At 40.0% G+C, this 20,676-nt stretch overlaps 1 protein-coding gene and 1 long non-coding RNA gene across 2 annotated transcripts in view; one reads left to right on the forward strand and one right to left on the reverse strand.

Moving 5' to 3' along the window:
- Gycbeta100B (guanylate cyclase soluble subunit beta-1-like) overlaps positions 1-3,934 on the reverse strand; it is a 35,486-nt gene extending 31,552 nt beyond the window's left edge. The window contains exon 1 of the mRNA XM_072298144.1: positions 3,775-3,934. Coding sequence (XP_072154245.1) covers positions 3,775-3,777 — 3 coding nt within the window. The 5' untranslated portion in view covers positions 3,778-3,934. The remainder of the gene's footprint in view (positions 1-3,774) is intronic.
- The window catches only part of LOC109029780 (uncharacterized), a 139,358-nt gene that overhangs the window by 96,649 nt on the left and 22,033 nt on the right, over positions 1-20,676 (forward strand). The window lies entirely within an intron of this gene.

Here is a 20,676-nt window from a genome sequence, read left to right on the forward strand (position 1 = left end):
ACATTGTGACATGCTATATTAGTAAGATACCGCTTTGCTTTATGAGTAGAATGGTAAATCCACAATTTTATGCGGCGAGAAGCGATTTTATTTTTCTCAATTTTTGTTTGTTAATATGCTTACGTTTTTCTTTGTTATGGTACACTTTATGCATTCATGGCACGCCTTTCTTTGACACATTTTATTCTTCCTCCTTGGACCTGTTGAACTTAATCACGTTTTTATGTTGAATTTCAGTTCACATTAAAAAATGTTGCTCAAAGCTACTTGGGTGCAAAGTACCCAATCACATTTAACATAAACCCATTACGTTACTTAATGATAGAATGTCATGTCAAAACGGATGATATCATCAACTCTAGGTTCGTAGTCTATCTTTCAGTGATTAATTGCGTTCTAACGTCAACGGGTTATGATTCTATCATATCGTAAATAATAATTCAATTTTTTCCCCGTAAAAATCAAAAGATTTGTGCGGTGAACGCTCCTTGACGTCCGCAAGTTGGAACCAACTCCTTGTTTTTGTTGTGTCTTTTATAGGAGTTTCGTAGAAAATACACATGTTGGAACTTTTTTAAAAGACAAGAGCATAGTTTAGGAATCCTCTTCATCTCCCGTCAGCCTCTAAATATTTAAATTGACATTTTTTTGGTCAATTTTAGTAACTTTTGATGGATTTTTGGAGGCCCCCTTTTCAATATTAAGTCGAAAGGACGCCCGCGTTTGATAGCAGCAAAAAAAACAACATTTTTCATGATGCATTGCACTGCAATGATGTAAGCGTCCATCAAAAACACGAGGAAGAAGGGAAAAATAAGCAGTTAGAGATTCCATGCCTGGGAGCCAAAATGCGGAAGGCAGACTCAAAATCAAACCGAAGAATACGTCATTATTGCTTGAGCACTGAAGAGATGAAAGCGAATAAAAATGAAGTTATGACTTTGCTTAAGCTCAGTTACCTTCAAAGTGTTAAAGTGACATTATAGCGAAAGCCCTCGCATGATGGTGATGAAATCACGGCTAAAATTGCCCTTCATTTGCGAGAACTCTCCACCTCCCGCGAAGTGACTTCATTCAAAATTAATGTCGGGATGATACGGAGGGTTGACGCTCAGTAATTTAATATTCATTGAGATTCAAACTACGGACGGATTTTTAAACATTCGCGGTGAGCTTGATACGCAATGAACGCGCAGAAATTTGATGTTTACGAGTTTTTAACGGGGGACGCGGGTTCCTCCGCGAACGAAGCGCTCTACGGCGCGTCGCACAGTAGTTGAGACGAAACTCAAAGTGGGCAGGTCAGTCTTTCGTGCCAAGGAATAACTAGAGTCCCTTTATACTGAGAGTCAAGACAATGTGAATCCATTTCTGATTGGTTCCCGTATCTTAGGCCCTCACAGTGTCACAAACGGGAATAAAGATTACATTTTCACCGATTGCAAAGATTATAATCTGGAATGGACCAGGGTATTACGGGTTCGGCAAGGAAGAAACGGAATGAGAGAAGGGACGGAGAAAGGAATTTGAGAATGGGTCGATCAAAGATTACTAAAAACGTTTAATTTCTGTAATCTTCATTCCCGTTTGTGACTCCATAAGGGGGTGTTGTCTTGACTCTCAGTATAAAGGGACTCTAGGAATAACCAGTGGCGTGGCATGCGTTGCGATAGATCTATTGATCTGCTACTCTAACGTATGGAGAAGGATCGATAAACAAAGGTGTTCGCAACGAACACTTCAATAATCGATTATTTACCATAGCTTCATCAAACGGGGAAATATTGATAGTCGAGCGTTCACGCCTTACCACTGGACAAAACGTTGTATAAACATCAGGACGTTGCCAATTTTCTTTTGACAAGACGCAAATTCTCTGGAGAGGTTGCCATCATTCTTCGCGAAACTTTTCAAAGAATTTTATTTGCGATTCAATTGATTGCTCCTATATGAATCTAACGGTCCATCATTCGTAATTTTTCTCAAAACGAAAGAAATTTCCCCAAAAATGTTGGCAGTATTCAAATGCTCAATACAGTGTTCTTCCTCGGCACGGCAGCATTTGTTGAATCTTATAATTATGCTGTAGTACACCTTTACCTGTCAAAAGTTAAAAAAATGGATGTCGTGCCGTTTTTCTAGAGTATTTTTTGACGCACAGCAATACATCTTGAGTATAGAAATAGTCATGAATGAGTTTGCTGATTACAAGAAATTTTGATCGCCAGATTGCAACATTATAAACAGCTTTTGTCAATACTGATTTAAAACACCAAGCAGTAAATTCTTGGTTCTATCGTAATTTGCAATTGACACGCGACTTACATATTGAATTTTACTGCATTTTCCCTGCAGATTTGAAAAAAATCACTGATAAAAACAGCTGAGTCCTATACTTAAAAATCATTTTCAAGAGAATCACAGTAAACTTCATCGTCGCAATTTGTATGAGGATTTGATGTCGATCTTTCCAGAATGAAAGGTCCAGTCCATCAATATGTCATAAGACATTTGTAAAGGACGTGATTGATGATTTTGATTTCAAGTAGAGGAAGATGAAAATTTATTTACCGTAAAAACGGATCGTTAAAATTTCGCATTCTCAATTTTAGTCATTGATCTCCAGTTCAAACTTTCCTATAGACTTAAGGCCGCGTGTACTTTCAATTTTTTCGGAATCAAAATGTTGGTCCTAAAACTGCGCCTTTTAAAGGAAAAAATCTATACCTATCATGTCTCTGTGCTCCAACGAGCTCTTTTTCTCTATACTACCAGTATCACATGTATACTGAATTCTATCGCTTCTTCTCCTTTTTCTTCCACTAACGACTAGGGCATAGCCCAGTTTGCCAGGCCATCCAGTATCGAGCACAATAAACTATAGACATATGTATTAAAAAATCTAAAAATCACTAAAAATAAAGGACTCGTCAAATCCATTAAAACATCATGAAATCTTGAATCATCCTCAGGAGAAGAGAGCCAGAGAAAAATTCTAACGCATGTCGAAAAAATCACCAGTTTTCTGTTTTTTAATCAGGTTCTAGCACTCAACCCATGTGTAACTTATACGCTTTATATCTATACATTCCAACTCCATCCATAGCAAATATTCTGTATACCTGTGGCCTGCACCATAGCCCTGTTTGTCAGGCCATCCAGTATCGATCACAATAAACTATAGAAATATTAAAAATCTAAAAATCACTAAAATAAAGGACTCGTCTAATCTATCATAACAACATAAATCCTTCAATCATCCTCAGGAGGAGAGAGCCTGAGGAGAATTCTAACGCATGTCGGAAAAATCACCAGTTTTCTGTCTTTTAATTAGGTTCTACACTGGAAAAAACACTCATTGGATCGAGAGTCGAGACTCCTAAAAACATCGACAAGAAAATATACTCTTGATTCAATCAGATTCAAGCTTAAATCAAGAACCAAGCCTCTTAATTTGAGCGGATTTCCTTTTGATTCAAGCTTAAATCTGCTTGAATCAAAGAGTACTTTTTCTTGTCAATGTTTTCAAGAGTCTGGACTCTAATGTGTCTTTTTTTTCCAGCGTAGCACTCAACCCATGTGTAACTTATACGCTTCATATCTTAGTATATACATTCCAACTCCATTCATAGCAAATATTCTGTATACCTACCATGTCTTTATGTTCCAATGAGCTCTTTTTTCCGTTATATTAGCACTTTACATATACTGAATTCTAACGCATGTCGGAAAAATCGCCAGTACTCTGTCTTTTAATTATGTTCTAGGACTTACCATTTTGACGCGTGTGTCCTGGATCCGATGGTCGATCTAAGAGGGATTCGGGCGCACCATCGCAGGCGGGAGAACGAGAACGAATTCGTAGCACTGGCGACGAGGGTGGAAGCGGTACGTGGTGGTGAGATAGCCCCGTCCGCAAGACTGGCGCAAAAGGGCGCCTTGGCATCGATCAAGGGCGCCCGCCGTAGTCCGCGGATCCGTCCAGAGATGGCGACGCCGGCAACGATTCCGACTCCACCTCATGAAAGCTCGCTTTATTCAATTTACCGAGTTCCCGGTGACACTCCGTTATATCACACACGCACGTGACCTTTTTCGCGGAGCCAGCCGTCAGGTTCCCCCGCGCCGGCCCCGGGAAAATTGAGCGGTTCCGGTGATGAATGAGCTGCGAATTCTTTGTCTCTCCCCGCGAAAATTTCGACGATTGTGACCGACCGCCGGAAATGAGTCGTATAGTGCCTTCGTTTCGATACCAGTAGAACATTCTAAAGATAAGAGGAACAGTCCTACTGATGCTTGTTGGCCAAAATTGATTGTGAGCAGCATCATTTTCAAAAGGATACCATGTGGAACCATACGTTTTATATCTTAGTATATACTCTCCAACTCCATTCTCAGCAGAAATTTTCTATACCTATCATGTCTCTGTGCTCCAATGAGCTCTTTTTCTCTATCATACGAGTATTGCATGTTTACTGGATTCTACCGCTTCTTCTCGAAAATTGAGCGGTTCCGGTGATGAATGAGCTGCGAATTCTTTGTCTCTCTCCGCGGAAATTTCGATGATTATTGTGGCCGACCACCGGAAATGAGTCTTATAGTGCCTTCGTTTTAGTCCGGTCGACTCGGGTCTCCAGGGTTGTGCCCGTGGGGTTTTCTGAAAAAAAAAAACAGAAACTCCCAAATTTTCTATCTCGTTTACCGTGTTTCAAAATTTTCGCCTCTCCTTTACCATGTTGAAGGAGAACAAGTCTACATTATTCCTTGCAGTTTTAAAAAAATTTTCTTCGCCTAGAGAGGATAAATCAAGGAGGTTTTAAAGAATTAACGTTGCCGTATACAATTCCGATGTTCATATTCGATGCTTATTAGTGCAATTGCTCCCAGCCAGAGGAAGATTGAACCAATGAGAGTCGAGTAGGAAACTCGGCGTTTCTATACTTGACTTCTCCTCGCTCCTATCTTTCCCAGATTTCAAGTTTTCCCAAAACAATTCACACAGCAGGGAAAATGGAACTCGGAAATGGACTCCTAAATGAGATATCAACAAACATTTTAACATGGCCCAAAAATGGGAAAAAGATCATACTAATGACGTCTCGTGTATTTCTGCCGTTTAATCATTGTAAATTGTAATGTGTAACTTTAAACATCCTCACCTCTTTTAGTAGTTGATTCTTAGATTTCATACTGTGTGCTTCTTCTTCCTTGTAAAGTTTTGAAGAGACCTTAAAAAATAACGTTTAAACGTTAGAGCGTTAAAATTGAATTATTCAGCGTTGAACGTTGAAGTTATTCAGTTCAGGAGGAGACCAAAGTGTCCAAAAGAAGAAGACTAAGCAAGACAGGTTGTGACAGTCTTTGGATTGCTCAAATACGAGCAGTAAATGACGAGAGTAAAATGTCCTGCAAGTTGAACTTCGCCTGGAAAGTTATGAAAACTTCAGGGTCTGGCAAGAAAGTTTCTTCCTCCAATTCTAGTATCCGGATTATGAAACCGCCGAGCTGAAAGGGGCACATGAGGAAAGGAAAAACGGAATAGTCAACCTAGTTTCGTTAGATGAAAGTAGTAAAAGAAAAAGATAAAGCTATTAAGATGACTAATCCCTGTTGGTGGACTTAATTTTCTCCGCAGCTCAATAGAAAAGAAACTCTCTCTCTCAGGTAGTGGCAGTGCGAAGGGAAACAATTACTGTTACGACGGATGATCCATGGGTAAAAAACTCGGATTTCCGGTTTCTTTTCAGTAAAGTTTTTAAGACGTGCATCGAGAACCATAAAAAAAAAACTTGCTGGGAAAATCTTCAAAGCAGTTGGCGTGTAAGAATTATTCAAATGAGCCAACTCGTCGAAAAAATGGGAAAATAGATGCACACATATGGACTACATTTTGGAATTCGGAATCTTTATTTCATGCTCATCTGTGATATCACCTATCTGCATCGGGGAACTGTCATACATTTGCTGTTTTTTTGTATGAGTCAGAAATAGTAGTTTCTTATCGCAGATTGTAGTCCATGTGACCGTACATGAAAAACGGGACGGAATTCCAAAGAAATATACATCGAGCTATTGCTACTGCATTGTGGAATATCATACAAACATTTTGGGACAAATCACTCCCGGAAATGTCAAACCAGCTGGATTTATTACAGTTTGAATTTTGCGGTTCAAAATATGGAGTGAGGCAACTTTATTTAAAATGTTTATCTCCTTTTTTTTAAAACTCGGGCTTGCCGGATGAGAATTTAAGAACACAAATGTTACATTACGTCAAAGAAAAGAACGCTTGATTTTGTTACCTTTGCAAAAATTATGAATACAAAAACGAAAGAATCGATTTACCAGAATTCGATCCGTTCAAACTTCCAAACACGCCGGGAGTCTGATTGCTACTGAGAGATTGATGGAGTTTATCGTTTCGACGGTTTGAGAGTTTTGCTCAGTTGCAATGCCTAGGAATATAAATGATATTGTAAATGAGTAATTTATCTGGAAATGTACTAGTTTTAAATATATTTGGCAACACTGCTGATCCAAGTTTCTGAAGAATCAGACTTGCGCACAGGCCTTAGTTATCGAGTGCCGTCGCGATCAGTGATTTGTATCAAGGTGGTGTACAAAATTGAGACATCGTAAAGTGTTCATGGTTTTTTTTTTAGCTAGACTCCCTTCTCCTCAATTCCTACTACACAACTAGCCTGGGGCAACTGTTGATTGAGACCATCGAATTCGGGTCGCCTTGCCGGAAATCGAACTGGGACCTCCTGTGCGGTCGCTGGTCGGCGAGAAAAGCACATCAGCGCCTACAAGAGTGTGGGAATACTTCACGCATTGCGCCTAAACGCAGCGCGGCCGCTGCGCCCGCTGGTTGGCGCGGAAAGCATATCAGCGCCTGCTACACTGAAGGAATACTTCACGCATTGCGCCAAACACGGTTCCGTCACTGGTACGCGTGAAGTGAAACGCATTTGGATAATTCTCAAAATCAATATTTTTGAGATCCGTCAAAGCGAAAATATTTTCCTTGCAATAAAATTTAAAGGTTAGACGATGAGATTGCTTTTTTTTTGTTCGATGATTGCGTTTCTCCCCCATTTCATAAGAATCTTAAGACCCTCTTATTTATCGAGCAATTTCTTCGGCTTTCGACGTATACGACGTAGATTTAGAATTTTTTGCCGGCTTTTTTAATACAACATTTGGAAAAAGCAGATCAAATTACCCTAGAAATCATTATGTTTTGAATGATATCAAGCGGAAGTTATCGACTAAGCGCCGCTAGAGACACTTTCTGGCCCACCGTGCTCCTGGTTACAGAGCCAGCGCTACACTAAAGGGGGCCGACATTTTCGGAAGATAAGAGATTTTGAGCATCTCCGGATTATTGGTGTCGCAGATCATCATGAAAACAGCAGTGGCGTAGCGTGAATTGCGATATATCGATTGTTATGCTATTTAAACCTATGGTAAAGAATCGATTATTAAGATGTTCGCTGCGAACACCCTGTTTATCGATCCTTTTCAATAGGTTTATATAACAATCGATATATCGCAATTCACGCCACGCCATTGGAAAACAGGCAGGGGATGCTTCACAACCTAAAAGGGAATCGGAATGCAAACATTTGATGGGAAGGATTCCGAAAAATATTTCAAGCAGAGCCCCTGAATAAGAAGGGAGACGTAACCTTACATCGAAAGAAAATCATTAATGTCTCATTTTTTATAAATAGCGGTCATCTACTTGACGCTCCGGTCCAAGATCTCAAGCCACCAACAGGACGCTCATATCCTAGTTTCAACGATGATCTCTCAGAAATATGTTCACATATTTTTCACCGCGGCGGGGTACGGATATTCCGTGCTTTTAATCTAACATAATGAAATCAGCCCGAGTTACGAGAGTGCTCATTTTTTAGGCATAAAAAGGCGAGCCGAATTTGTCACCGTGATGACAAAAGAGCGTTACTCCATGCCCACGATGAGCCCTGTTGCCCCCGTTAGTTCCATGGTTTCAAGGGATCCTGTGAAAACGAAATTACGCGAAGCGACCGGTGGTGACCGCTGGCCAAGACCGGTGATATATGAGTTGTTTACCCGTCAGCATCTCGTGCCATATGGTTAACCGGGGGGGGGGGGGGGGGTTGGTGGTGTCAAGGGGGAGGGGAAGGGAGGCCGCAGCGTTGCATCGGCCGATCCAGGAATGAGGGTCACTTATTTATGATAGATTAGCTCGATTTAAAAGCCTCGCGGCGAAGGGAGATAATAATCAGCATAATTTTGCCTAGGTATCCAGCCTCATATTATTTTGAAATCTTTGAGGACCGTGAACAAATATCGGCATCATCTTACCTCTTTAATTGTCTATTGAAGAAGTTATGAAAGATCGGTGAGAAAGATCTGATCTTACTGAACCGATCGCGCCTTCATGTCCACATGATACTCAAAGCACTACTCCAAAGTTAGTTTAGTTGCTTACCCCAGCCAAAACCAACTTAGCTCAATAGTAGGAAGTCACAATATACACATAACGACGCAATTTAAATATGTTGTAATACTTTAGTACATAGTACATGTCTCAAATGAGCACTTTCTTTCCTAGATTCCTCTCTATAATGTTACATTTCGTACCCGTCCTGACAAGAGAAACGTTTCCTAACTTTGCCATATTTATCTTAAATGATAAAGAATTGAGGAAATAGGAAGCATGAAGATTGTGATGTTGAAATTCTTAAAAACAAATTCTAAAAAACAAATTAAAATTAAATAAAAACAATTCTATTCTAAAATTCTAATTGTGAGACACGATAGCCGCGAGCCTTGGTACACAAATCTTAAATAGATGACTATTTCTGCACGGATGATGTTTTTATGCGTACCTCGAAAATTGAAGGCAAAGAAGCAATATCAGGACACCAATAACCATTTTAGTAGGATTTCATCAATGTGAAATCAAAGCTTCTACCACGCTAATAATATTGAACTGTCATTTTTACATTAATTATTTATTTACCCATGATCATAGAGATTTGAACAGGCGAGCATCGGTTTTGTCTTGTCTGTATTTCATGTAAAATTGTACGCGAGGCAAGATGGTGAAGAAGAAGATACAGAAATCTCAAATAGATGACAATATCTTGATTGGAAACTGAAGACAGAACAACAATTTCTGAACTTCCCCTACTTTCATCAATGCGAAATCAAAGTTTTTAACGCGCCAATATGGAGCGTTAACTTGACAACAGACCGATTGACGGAATCCGTCGAAGACCACAGCTTGGATGTTGAAGCCGAAAATACCAGGAGCAAGAACAAAGCTCATATTTACCAAACATGATGTATTGGCGTGGCCCTGCTTCCTCTCTCCAACCGCGGAAGATGGATCGGGGTGAGCAAATTTAATATTCGCGTTTTTATCGAATCATCGCCGTGTTCATGCTGTTTTGTCATCCTTCGCAGTTCCAACACACATTATCTCCGACGTTGCCGTAATTGCGGAAAAATCAAGTTTTTGTGAGTCTATGAAACGAGTCTCCGTACGTTAAGAAGAATTCCGGCCAAAATCTTGTCCCGGTCAGTTCTTGATTGATGTTATCGTCCAATGTGTCCATATTTAAGCTATATCGTCCATATTTATGATAAAAGGAAGTATCCTTCACGTAAATCGTATACACACAGTTCTTTTCTAGCCTAAATAATCCGATTATGCACCTTCAATTCTTCGTTTACTTGACGAAGAAACCAAGTTCATTCCAGCGAAATTTGCAAAATTGACGTGAACAAAATTAAGACGGCACAGTTTTTATCCATAATTTGTCTGATTTTTCCATGCGATCAGAAGGAGAATAAGTGAACTTTCCAGTCGGAAATTCTGAATACTTGCTTGGTGCATGTAAAATTTACAAAAGGAAAATTTACGTCGTTTAAATGTAGTTACGTCCTTTCGTCCGGAAATAATAAATGCATGAAAAAGCGAATTAAACAAATTAAAAATGGAGAATATTCTTCCAATTTTTAGATAGGTACGGCCATTTGACTCGAACGAACAGGCTTCTTACGACAGTGGAAGGTAGATGAACGAGGGCTTTAAAAATCGAAAAAGTGTCTCAAGTAGCCCATGGACCGTAATGCTCGCACAATCCTCCAGAACTTCCGCTTTTCCATAATTTTATTGACACGCAGGAAACTCAATAAAATACTTCTTTTGGGATCCAATAGGCGTCACGTTTAGTCTCACCACCACCCTGCCGTGCTAAGGAAGAACACTGTATGAGCCTCCAGGCGTTGCCAAGTTTCCTCCGATAAAAACCTAAATTACTGGGAAAATTCTGAAAATTATTTTCCAAAATTTTCAGAGCATTTTGTACGCAATTTAATCTAAAATATCTGAAAATTTCAAAGAAAAATGTGCATAAATGTCGTCAAAAATACATGTTTTATCAAGGGAAATTTGGCAACTCTTGAATGTTCATACGGCGTTGTTCCTTAGCACGGCTTAGCACGGACGTTTGGTATTAAAATTTCTGGGTCCCCCGCTAAGGGCCCACTTATGTTCGGAATCTATCGCACATACGTTCTTTGAAGTCAAAGCTGGGCGATTTCCCCCCCCCCCCCCCCCCCCGGCGAGTCCCTCGTTTGCAGGTCGGGCACCGCTGCGGCTCGAATGCCGCTTTTTATTTGGAATCATCACTTTTTACCGTGTTAACTCAACATAAAATGCAAAATTTATCGTATAATCCGACAACCCTGGCTTGCGGGAATAAATGGGATGAGGATTTGCATTCTGTAGTCTACCCAAAATTGGAAGCTTGGGTCGTGTTCGGGATGAGAAGGTTTAGATAACGGCGTATCAAAGGAGCGGAGGGTACACAGTTGCCGCCCAAAAAACCCGAGCCGTATATGAGCCCCAGTCATCCCCCCTTCCAGTTGCTTACGTAATACTTGAGAGGTGCGGGAAAAACAATACCTTAAGGTGATTCGATGGACGCCATATTTTGTGTCAGAATGGCCGGCATGCGATATATCGCATCAATTAGTTCCATTTTTTCAGCTACTCGTCATTTTTCTCCAATTTTGAGATCGCAATTCTGTTGTCAGGAGACTAAAGCACTCACTTACCAATTTTAACAAAGAAATTTAACGTACTAAAGGCGTGATTTTTTTAGAGAGAAAACATCGCATTCGATACTGATATCGAAACTGCACTCGAATGCGATATTTTCTCTCTAAAAAAACCACGCCTTTATGACGTTGAATTTCTTTGTTAAAATTCGTACGTGAGTGCTTTAGTCTCCTGACAACAGAACTGCGATCTCAAAATTGGAGAAAAATGACGAGTAGCTGGAAAAATGGAACCAATGGGTGCGATAGATCGCATTCCTTTCTGACACAAAATATGGCGTCCATCGAATCACCTTAATATCGTTTGCTGTTCGTAGAAATTTTGGAGAATTTGCAGATGCTTGAAATTTGATGAATTCCCTGTTTAAGTGGACGCTACTGAGTGAGCTGAACACAAGGCTAACTTTGGTTTATAAATTGAAAAATTATTGAAAGAGTGAAAATAAAACTTGAGCAATTCGCCGACTCTACAAATATGCAATGATTTGCTAAAAACGGCAAAATTAACTCTTTTAGCACTCGCAGATGAAGCAATAAAAAAGTTGCGTACAAATCAGGTCCATTCGTACTGAAAGACTGCCGCAGCAAGAAATGTACCAAACGAAAACGAGTGATACTTCGGCAAAATAACCATAAATCGACGGCGTTAGTCCGCAATCACATATTTCATTTGCGGTGTTTGAAAATCTCCACCACTATGTTATTTTCTTTAAAGAAGAACAAATTGACGTTGCTCCTTGAAGTTTTTGCAGAATTTTCTTCGCATAGCGAAGAAAACTCACGACAGTTTTAGAGAATTGCCGGTGAGTAGTTTTCAGTTTAAAAAATGAAGTATGACAGGAAGTCTGCGACGCACGGTGGATCGAAACCTGCAAAAAGTCGGACATGGGCGATTCTCACAAATAGTCATTTCATTGATGTAAATGTCTTCCCAAAGAGTTATATTTTATGATACAGGTATTGGTTTTCAATTTTTTAACCCCAGTTTAACGCACTTAGCCTCCTAAAGTGGCTCAGGCGGCACTCGAAAAATGTTGCCTCACTCGGGACAAACCGTTCGCCTGTTGGCATTTCCCTCCGATAGATTTATGACAATTTCTGACTAAAGTATATGTAGCTTGTCCTCCTCCTTAAGTAGAATATATTTCACTAATAACAAGTTAAAATATCGCTATTTTTATAAGCGGTATTCTTGCTTAAAAGTACCCTCCTCAGTACCGTAAAAATAATAATATAGCTAGACTTTTAACTAGCTATTTCAGCGTATTTCAGGGAAACCTTTGTATAGCAGTGTTAACTGATCCCTGAAGATTCATTATCAAGAAAAAATTGGCTGCCCCAAAGTGCCATTTTGAGAATAAAGCTTAAATGATTTTGAAAAAGTGAGGTTCATAAAATGGTGGCTCGAGAGAATTCGAATTTCACAGGTCTGTGGCAAATAAACACCGGGCATTTGATAGGTGATCTATATGTAATTTTTAGTGCTGAGTCCGGAAATGACCTTGGTTTTTCTCCTACACCCACCGATTTTCCGGAAAATTGAGATTTTCCACTTAAAATGGACTTTTCGGGAAATGTGATTTTCCGGAAAACTGGTGCATGGTAAAGAGAAACCGAGGTCATTTTCGAATCCAGGAGACAAAAATACATGAGGAAAAACATGCCTTGCGTGGTTAAAAAAATGTCCACGTTGTTTCAGATAACGAAGTTTTCCTCTCAAATGTCCTAGTCGACGCATATGATACTAATCCGTTTGTTTTGCGTCTGAAAAGACGGTAAAATTATATCAAGTTGGTGTCTAATGGAGCATTTTTCATCTACTACTTGATGCTTAAGTAAAAAATGGCCTAAATTCTATTCTATCTTCTAGCTATTTCCCAAAAACTCGCGTTTTTTTGACATCGAATTTTTTTTTTTTTTTTTTTTTTTTTTTTTTTTTTTTTATGTTTAATTTCTTCGGAAAATTAGAAGTTAATAGAGAAAATTGAGGTAATATGAGCTTCAGCAGCAATCATTAAGCCGAAGAAGCTCCATTAGATACCTAAGTATAAATAAAGGCAGTGTACAATGGTGACTCGCGGGGCCCTTAATTAGGAAGGCTCGGATAATACATGATTTGTGTTGATTGATGTGTATTTGATTTGTATTGTTCTCTCATATTTTTCCCCCTTGTCATTTTCTTTTGTTAGAAAGCTAAAAAGGTGCCCAGGAGTGAAGGGGAAAGGAGATCCTCTGTTTTCCTCTCAACATTTTCGGATTTCTATTAATTCATTTTTTGGGGGAAAGGAGGGGGAATGGTAAAAGAGATGAGTAATATACGTTTTATATAGGATATTTAAACATTTTACCGGAGAGAAAAGACCATTGAACACTTAAAACTTCGATTGAAATGAGTGTAGAAAGTTTAAACTTATTTGTTGTTAAACAATATCTCTTTATTTATCTGAAATTGTGCCAAAATACATATCTAAACCCAATAATCAGGAAAAATAGTCATCAAAAATGAAATCTGCGACGAAAAATACATAAGAATCATGTATCCTGATTTGTTTTATGAGCGCAAACACTACGTAAATGAGCAAACCAAGTCACGTGATGTGCCATGTCCGGCCTGCCTATGACTCGATCCACCGTGCGACGTCGCAAACCGAGTTATGTGATTGCCGTCTTACACCGTCGAAAAATATTTTGGGTGGGTTTAATACACTGCAATTCGGCATGAGGTATCATTAGGAGTTATTTAAAACTCCCTAAAAAGGAGGAGTCAATACCATGAACTGGCGGCCAGGGTAAAAGTCGTCCGGTTCTTTCTGCCCCCCCCCCCCCCCCCGGGTACGTAGGGTTCAGATTTGATTAAAATTCCATCAAGATAGTGTGCTTTCATACGGCTGAATGTGATTTGGTTAGCTCCATAGACCTTCCCTCCCGGATAGAATTCGCCGGATTGCAAGTCCCTAGAAAGCTTTCTTGTTCTTCGAAACCAATTTCAAAATAGTACTCTGATTTAAAATTCAATCAAGATTCAACTTCCGCTGAGGATCCATTTTCTGATTGTACGCGTAGGGCTTTTTTATTTGTTTTTACAAGCATCCTTATATCCGGAAACATCCCCCTGTCTCATCAGTATTGTACAGTCCATCTTAATAAAGTAGAGATGTTGCATGTGTGAGGAATTTGCGATTTGACTGTTGATTCTCATGCAAAAGTTCGCAAGAAACACGATGGTGTCTCTGGTTTTCTCTAAAATTAACTCCCAATAGCTCAAAAAAAGCTCTCAAGTTGAGGCCAAAATGGAGGGGATATCCCACCCTACCCTGAGAGTCCACGTCTACATTAAGACAAACTCTCCATGCAAAGATAGGGAGCAAACACATTAGCAGTGATGCCGTGTTTTCAGTTTTGGAGTCCCCAATTAAAGTGGCAGCCCTGTCAATGTATTTGCTCCCTATCTTTGCATGGAGAGTTTGTTTTGATGTATAGGTGGACTCTCAGGATAGCGCAGGATATCCCCTCCATTTTGGCCTCAACTTGAGAGTTTTTTTTTTTGAGCTTGGGAGTTGATTTCAGAGAAAACCGGTGGCACCATCATGTTTCTCGTGAACTTTTACATAAGAATCAATGGTCAAATCGCAAATTCCTCACACATGCAACATCTCCATTGTATAGTCCATCTCAGTAAAAGTCAGACATTTCCTCCTTACACTGTTTGTATGAGGACATCGTGGCTTGTACTACCCACAAGCAGTGCGAGGGGAAAATGTCTAAATTTATTTTAAATAGACTATACAAAACAAATAAGACATTTTAATGTTTATAATCTGTTCAAAATAAGTCAAATTTTAGCTAGTTGCAAGCCAACTGCGCTCTTGTGCGGAAGAAATTTGCCCTAAAATTGATGCTTATATGGGCAGCCACTCTTGATTACTTTTTGGAGCTGCTCCTGGTCGCGGAACAAGTTTGAATCGATAATTATGATATCACACTCCGCAGCAGACTCTTGCGTGTCGTGTAAATTATTTATCAGTACAGGTTTTCGATAATTGAAAAGCAGAGACGAGCTAGCCGTATACAACACGCGACGGGAACAGCCGGCGGAAACCTTCGCTGAATTATGACGAAACCACCGGAGCAGCTGAATCAAGCATCCATTGTTACAGGGAGCTGAAAATACATCGTCAATAATAATCAGCCTTTTTTTTAACATAAAAGTTCCTCCTTATATATATCTGGGAACATGAATGATCAGTCGAATATCAGTGTTTAAGTGGAAACTATTGAGTAAACTAAACACAAGAATACCCTTGGTTCATGAATTGAACAATTATTGGAGAAGATATGATATGACAAATTGATCTAATCTGGTAAAATACGTGTGTTTAAATGGGAAATGCCGCCAGATGACGTCACTAGGTGGCACATTTTCTCACTTTTAAATCTATATTCCTCCGATTTCCCATTTCAGAAAATAATTACAAAAAATGCTGTGAAATCAGCTGTTCAAGCACTTTCAGATGAAGCAATAAAAAATTTGCATGCAAATTCTCCATTGGACGCACGTTGTAGGTCTGTTCCGATAACATCGTGAATTTTCCTACCTAAACTGTTTAAATTCCGCACTCATTGTTTTAGATCGTGCTTGCATTTTTTCGGCCAATCTCTATGATTTGTACGGCTATATGCAGGCATTAACCTCTAGATGAGCCTACTTTCTTCACGTTTTGAATTATGATCCAAATTTTTCAATCTTAAGTGAGAAATTGTGAATGTTCCCATATAAACAATGCGAAATTCAATGTTCTGCCATGGATCATTTTAGAGCTCTGTTAGGCCAATTTCCATGATCTCTATGGCTATTAGCAGGTATTCTGTAGATAAGCCCGTGCTTTCTTCAAATATGAATATTTAATACTTCTATTATTTTTATTTCATTTAAATATGATCCCAGTAATGCCCCTACGAGGGAGGATGCTTGGCGTCCTTGAGGCTGGGCTGCGTAGCAGCCAGAGGCTAATCGATATTTTGAAAAGAGGGCGTTGGTCGATGTTTAGAGGATCCCCATGAAGCCGAGTTCATGGTTGACCCGGAAACTACGGTGGCCAGGTCGGGTCGGGCCGGGCGGAGCAACCGGGAACGAAGTTAATGATGGCAACCGGGAGACGGCCATAAATGAACTGAATATCAGTGCCATTATTTGAGAGGCCGTAACTTTTCCCTACCCGCAGAGCCCCGATTAATAATAATCAATCCACCCCAAGGTCCGTGCGTAATGACTCTGATTTAGAGGTCTGCCGCCGCTCACGAACCGGGGGTTGCCGTCCGCTTTCGGGCATTTAGCCAAAATGTTCGAGTGCTCGCGAGCCTTTAGTCTTTATAGAAAATGGACGCCGCGCAGAATTTGGTAATTTGTATAAGACGGGCAGAAGACTCTGTGGAAATTTAGTTTCGATAGATTGAAGACAAAATCAACACGGTTTCACAGAAAAGTTAGGTTTAGTAAAGAATTCTTATTTTAAGTTAGGAATTCCTAGTTGTTTTGGGAAAAACAACTTAGAGCTTTTCTGGAATTACATCCTATGGTCGATCATACACGGTATACTTATTTTCTTCCCTCGAGAGGTTACTTTAGATAGTCAATGTTTAATGATTGAATTAGCTCTCCCCTCCTTCGACACCCAAAAATCTGTCAGGCTGTCAGGAAGTGGCAGGATTGGCACTGTCAGAGAATACCGGGAAACCTGGGAAATGTCAGGTAATTTTATAACGTCAGGAAAGACCGGGAAATGTCAGGGAAAACGACGAAAATGTCAATTTGTTAAATTACCTTTATTTCCTCTCTAGATTGGTTTTCAGGTTTCGAACAACAAATTTTGCTGGAAAAATATTTTCAATTGGACGTCTTTCTGTCAAACGGAACTAAGTGCCGATTTGAGTTCCTTTTGAGGAATTTAGGGTGCCGGATAGCGCGCTCTGCGCTCTGTCAAACGGAACTATAAGCGCCATGGAAAAGCATTGCGAGTATTGGACGGAATGAGCCCGACGTTCGGCTCCGCCGCCAATCTAAGCCCCCCTCTACCTTCCTCCCCCTATGGCGCTTAGTTCCGTTTCACAGAAATACGTCCAATTATGTCTTCTTAACCATCTACCATAACTTAAATTGTCAGGGAAATCAGGGAATTTCATTTTCCAAATTCTGTGGCAACACTGGAAAAAAAAGTAGCTTGGATCTAAAGTTCAGACTCTTGAAAACAATGACAAGAAAAAATACTCTTGATTCAATCGGATTTTTGCTCAACTCAAGAATCAAGCATCTTAATTTAAGCGGATTTCCTTTTGTTTCAAGCAAAAATCCGATTAAATCAAGAGTATTTTTTCTTGTCATGGTTCTCAAGAGTCCGGACTCTAGATCCAAGCGACTTTTTTTCCCAGTGAACCCTAAAGAGGGCCTTTTTCGGGGGCTGGGCCTCGAAGAAGTCAGGGGGTATACACCCTAGTTTTGAATGTTTTGCCTCCGATTATGGCGGAATCAAATTTGGCCACGGTGAAACTGGGGTAAGGCATGAATTAAGGGCTTCATTAGAGTGGCCGGTGAAGTGGGAGAGGGTGTCGGGGCCCCTCTGTCGTGTTGGGTGAATCTTCCATCGTTACGGGTAGCGAGGCACTTTCGCTGGCGCGGTCGGCGGATCCCGATCCGGAAGCTCTTACCTGGTCGGGCTCGGGGCCGCGGCCGTGTCTTTGCCAAGATAAATTGCCCGCCTTTTCCCCTTGTGTCCATCAGCCGCCCCGCGTTGTCGGCCCGTAGCTGTGCTCGCAGAATATCCCGGAATTGGAAGACACCACTGGGAGAACGGAAATAAGTTCATTTTGTCCGGTCGACTCGACTAGAGAAGTTTGAAAAAAAATGGTAGACAGTGTTCGAAACTCACAGGCGCCAACGCGCCAAACGCGCTTAAAAAATCGGCCATGGCGCCTAAAAAATGAAGGCTCTGCGCCAACGTGGCCCCTAAAAATTGCACCCAAAAATCTGGATTTTCATAAGAAGTCACATAAAGAAAGAAAAACTTTATTTGAATTGAAAAAACTCAGAAATTTCAGCACTTCAAGTGAAAGCTTGCTTTATCTATTCTTCACGATTTCATTCTTAGTGCTTTTGACTTCGCCACAGCTACTGACCAGTTCTGTTACGAAAACATCTTGCGTCTAACTTTTCACTGAATACGCCATAATATATAGGCAAAAAGTCAATTTGGCTCCTAAAAAATCTTCAATGGCGCCTAAAAATCGGGCTTGACGATGCGCCACATGGCTCCTAAAACTCAAAAGTGAGTTTCGAACACTGAATTGGTAGAGGTGTCGTCAGCTAAGTTGACGGTTGTTTACTTTCGGTTTGCAGGCGTTTTCGCGTCACTACTATCCACATGAAAGCATCAGACTCTCTCAGAAGCAAGAACACAAGCTTAGATAAGTTTTTTAATACTTTCAAACCCTAACACTTTAATTTTTAGCCACATAGAAATCACAACCACAAAGAAGTCGCAAATCATAACTGATAAGTAGTTTTTTTACGATACGATCATGAGACTGATGTTTTCAATGTGGATAGTAGCGAACGCCGCTTTGTTCAGAGGCCCAAATTCGTCGTTGGCGCTTGCAAACCGAAAGTAAACAACCGTCAACTTAGCTGACGACACCCCTGTGAAAGCCGAACAAATCTCCGGAGGCAGCGAAAACGGGGAAAACGCCTTCATTTGAGAATGATACTTCGCAGTCGACTGAAGCTCGAAAAGTTGTATCATCTTCACACTAGAGTCCCTTTATACCCAGAGTTAAGACATGTCGATTATCAGCTGGCCTGGGCTGGCCACGGTGTCCCAAAGTGTGCACCCAAATGAACGATATTGAGGGATAAGGACCAGGAATCCTGCGATATCTGTCATCAAAACGACACCATCAACAAAACTGATCAAAACCTAACCAAAAAACCGCAATAAAATAAATTAAGATTGATTTGTGAATGATTTCTTAATCTATTTTCATTCTAGTGCGATGAAAAGAACAATTTACTCGTGATGAATCACAATTAGGTTATATTTTCTTTATTTTTGCTCACATTCGAGCCACCGCCATCTTGGTGCGTTCTTTTGTAACTTCGTGGGCGAGAACCAAACAGAATTGGATTTTTTTATGCCTTTTTCAGCCCGACCAGAATTGAAATGTCGTAACTCTGGGTATAAAGGGACTCTACTTCATACTAGTAAAACACATCTATTTGACCAAGAATGACAACGCTAAATGGATGAGTATCGCTTGGATTATTCGAAATAAAAGCCTTACAGATCTTCGGTTGATTTTTTAGTGCGGGAGGGGGGATTTTGTATAATTTTGACCATTCACAGAATAGCACAGCTTCAAGTGGGAATACTTAAAACTTCTTCAAGAAGACCGTTTGGAAACACCACAGCATTGAAAGAGACTTCATCCTAAACAAAGAGCGACGCCAAGAATGGCACAATTTGGGCCAGAAGGGATTTTTCTGAAACCGGGCCCAAACGATACCTTATGATACCCTAAAACTCTGGTAAAAATTTTAGCTTGAGTATACCCACCGTTTTTGAGAAATGGGGGGGGCAAAGTTGCCAAATCGCCATCATTCTGGACAGCATTTTTACAGCAAAAAGACGGGAAAAATGGACGAAAAAGTTACACTATTGATGGGTTTGGGCTGTAAATGTTCTTATTGAGCCCCCGTGCATGTAACTGTGTTCAGTTTCAAAAATTTTGGACGTACAGTGGTCCGAAATGGGGAGAAATCGTGGACAGATAAGGATTCTTTGTCAAACTTTTAAAAAATGGAAGTAAAATTGTTGGTCTATTGCAGAGATCATGTGAAACAATGTTCTTATCGGTCTTCAATGCATTCAATTGAGTTCACTTTATCAAATTTTCATCGCACAATGGTCCAAAATGGGAAATCAGTGGACAAATTAAGATCTTCTGCCTAACTTTTTAAAAATGATGTACGACTACTGGTCTCCTGCAGAGATCATGGCGAACAATGTTCTTATCAATGCATTCAATTGAGCTCAGTTTATCAAATGTTCATCGCACAATGGTCCAAAATGGAAAATTAGTGGACAAATTAAGATCTTCTGTTGAAATTTTTGAAAAATAACATGAAACTATGAGGTTTTTCACTAGATTCGAAAGGTGTAAATTCAAAATAAGTTAGTAGCCAATAAAAGCTATCCATGTTCACTGTTTTGAACTGAACAAATGAGGTCTGGAAACGGTAATTCAGGAGGAACTTAGCTTTTGGATCCTTAAAATCCGGCAAACTGGGTGGTTTTTGTCCTAGTTAGTTGTCAGAGAATAATTGTAGTTAGAATAATACTTTACAATAAATCCTTTCTAAGGATTTAGGTTAGGTTAGGTTAGGTTAGGTTAGGTTAGATTTCAACAGAAGATCTTAATTTGTCCACTAATTTTCCATTTTGGACCATTGTGCGATGAACATTTGATAAACTGAGCTCAATTGAATGCATTGATAAGAACATT

Source organism: Bemisia tabaci, chromosome 3, assembly GCF_918797505.1.
Source record: "Bemisia tabaci chromosome 3, PGI_BMITA_v3".
Classification (NCBI taxonomy): Eukaryota; Metazoa; Arthropoda; class Insecta; order Hemiptera; family Aleyrodidae; genus Bemisia; species Bemisia tabaci.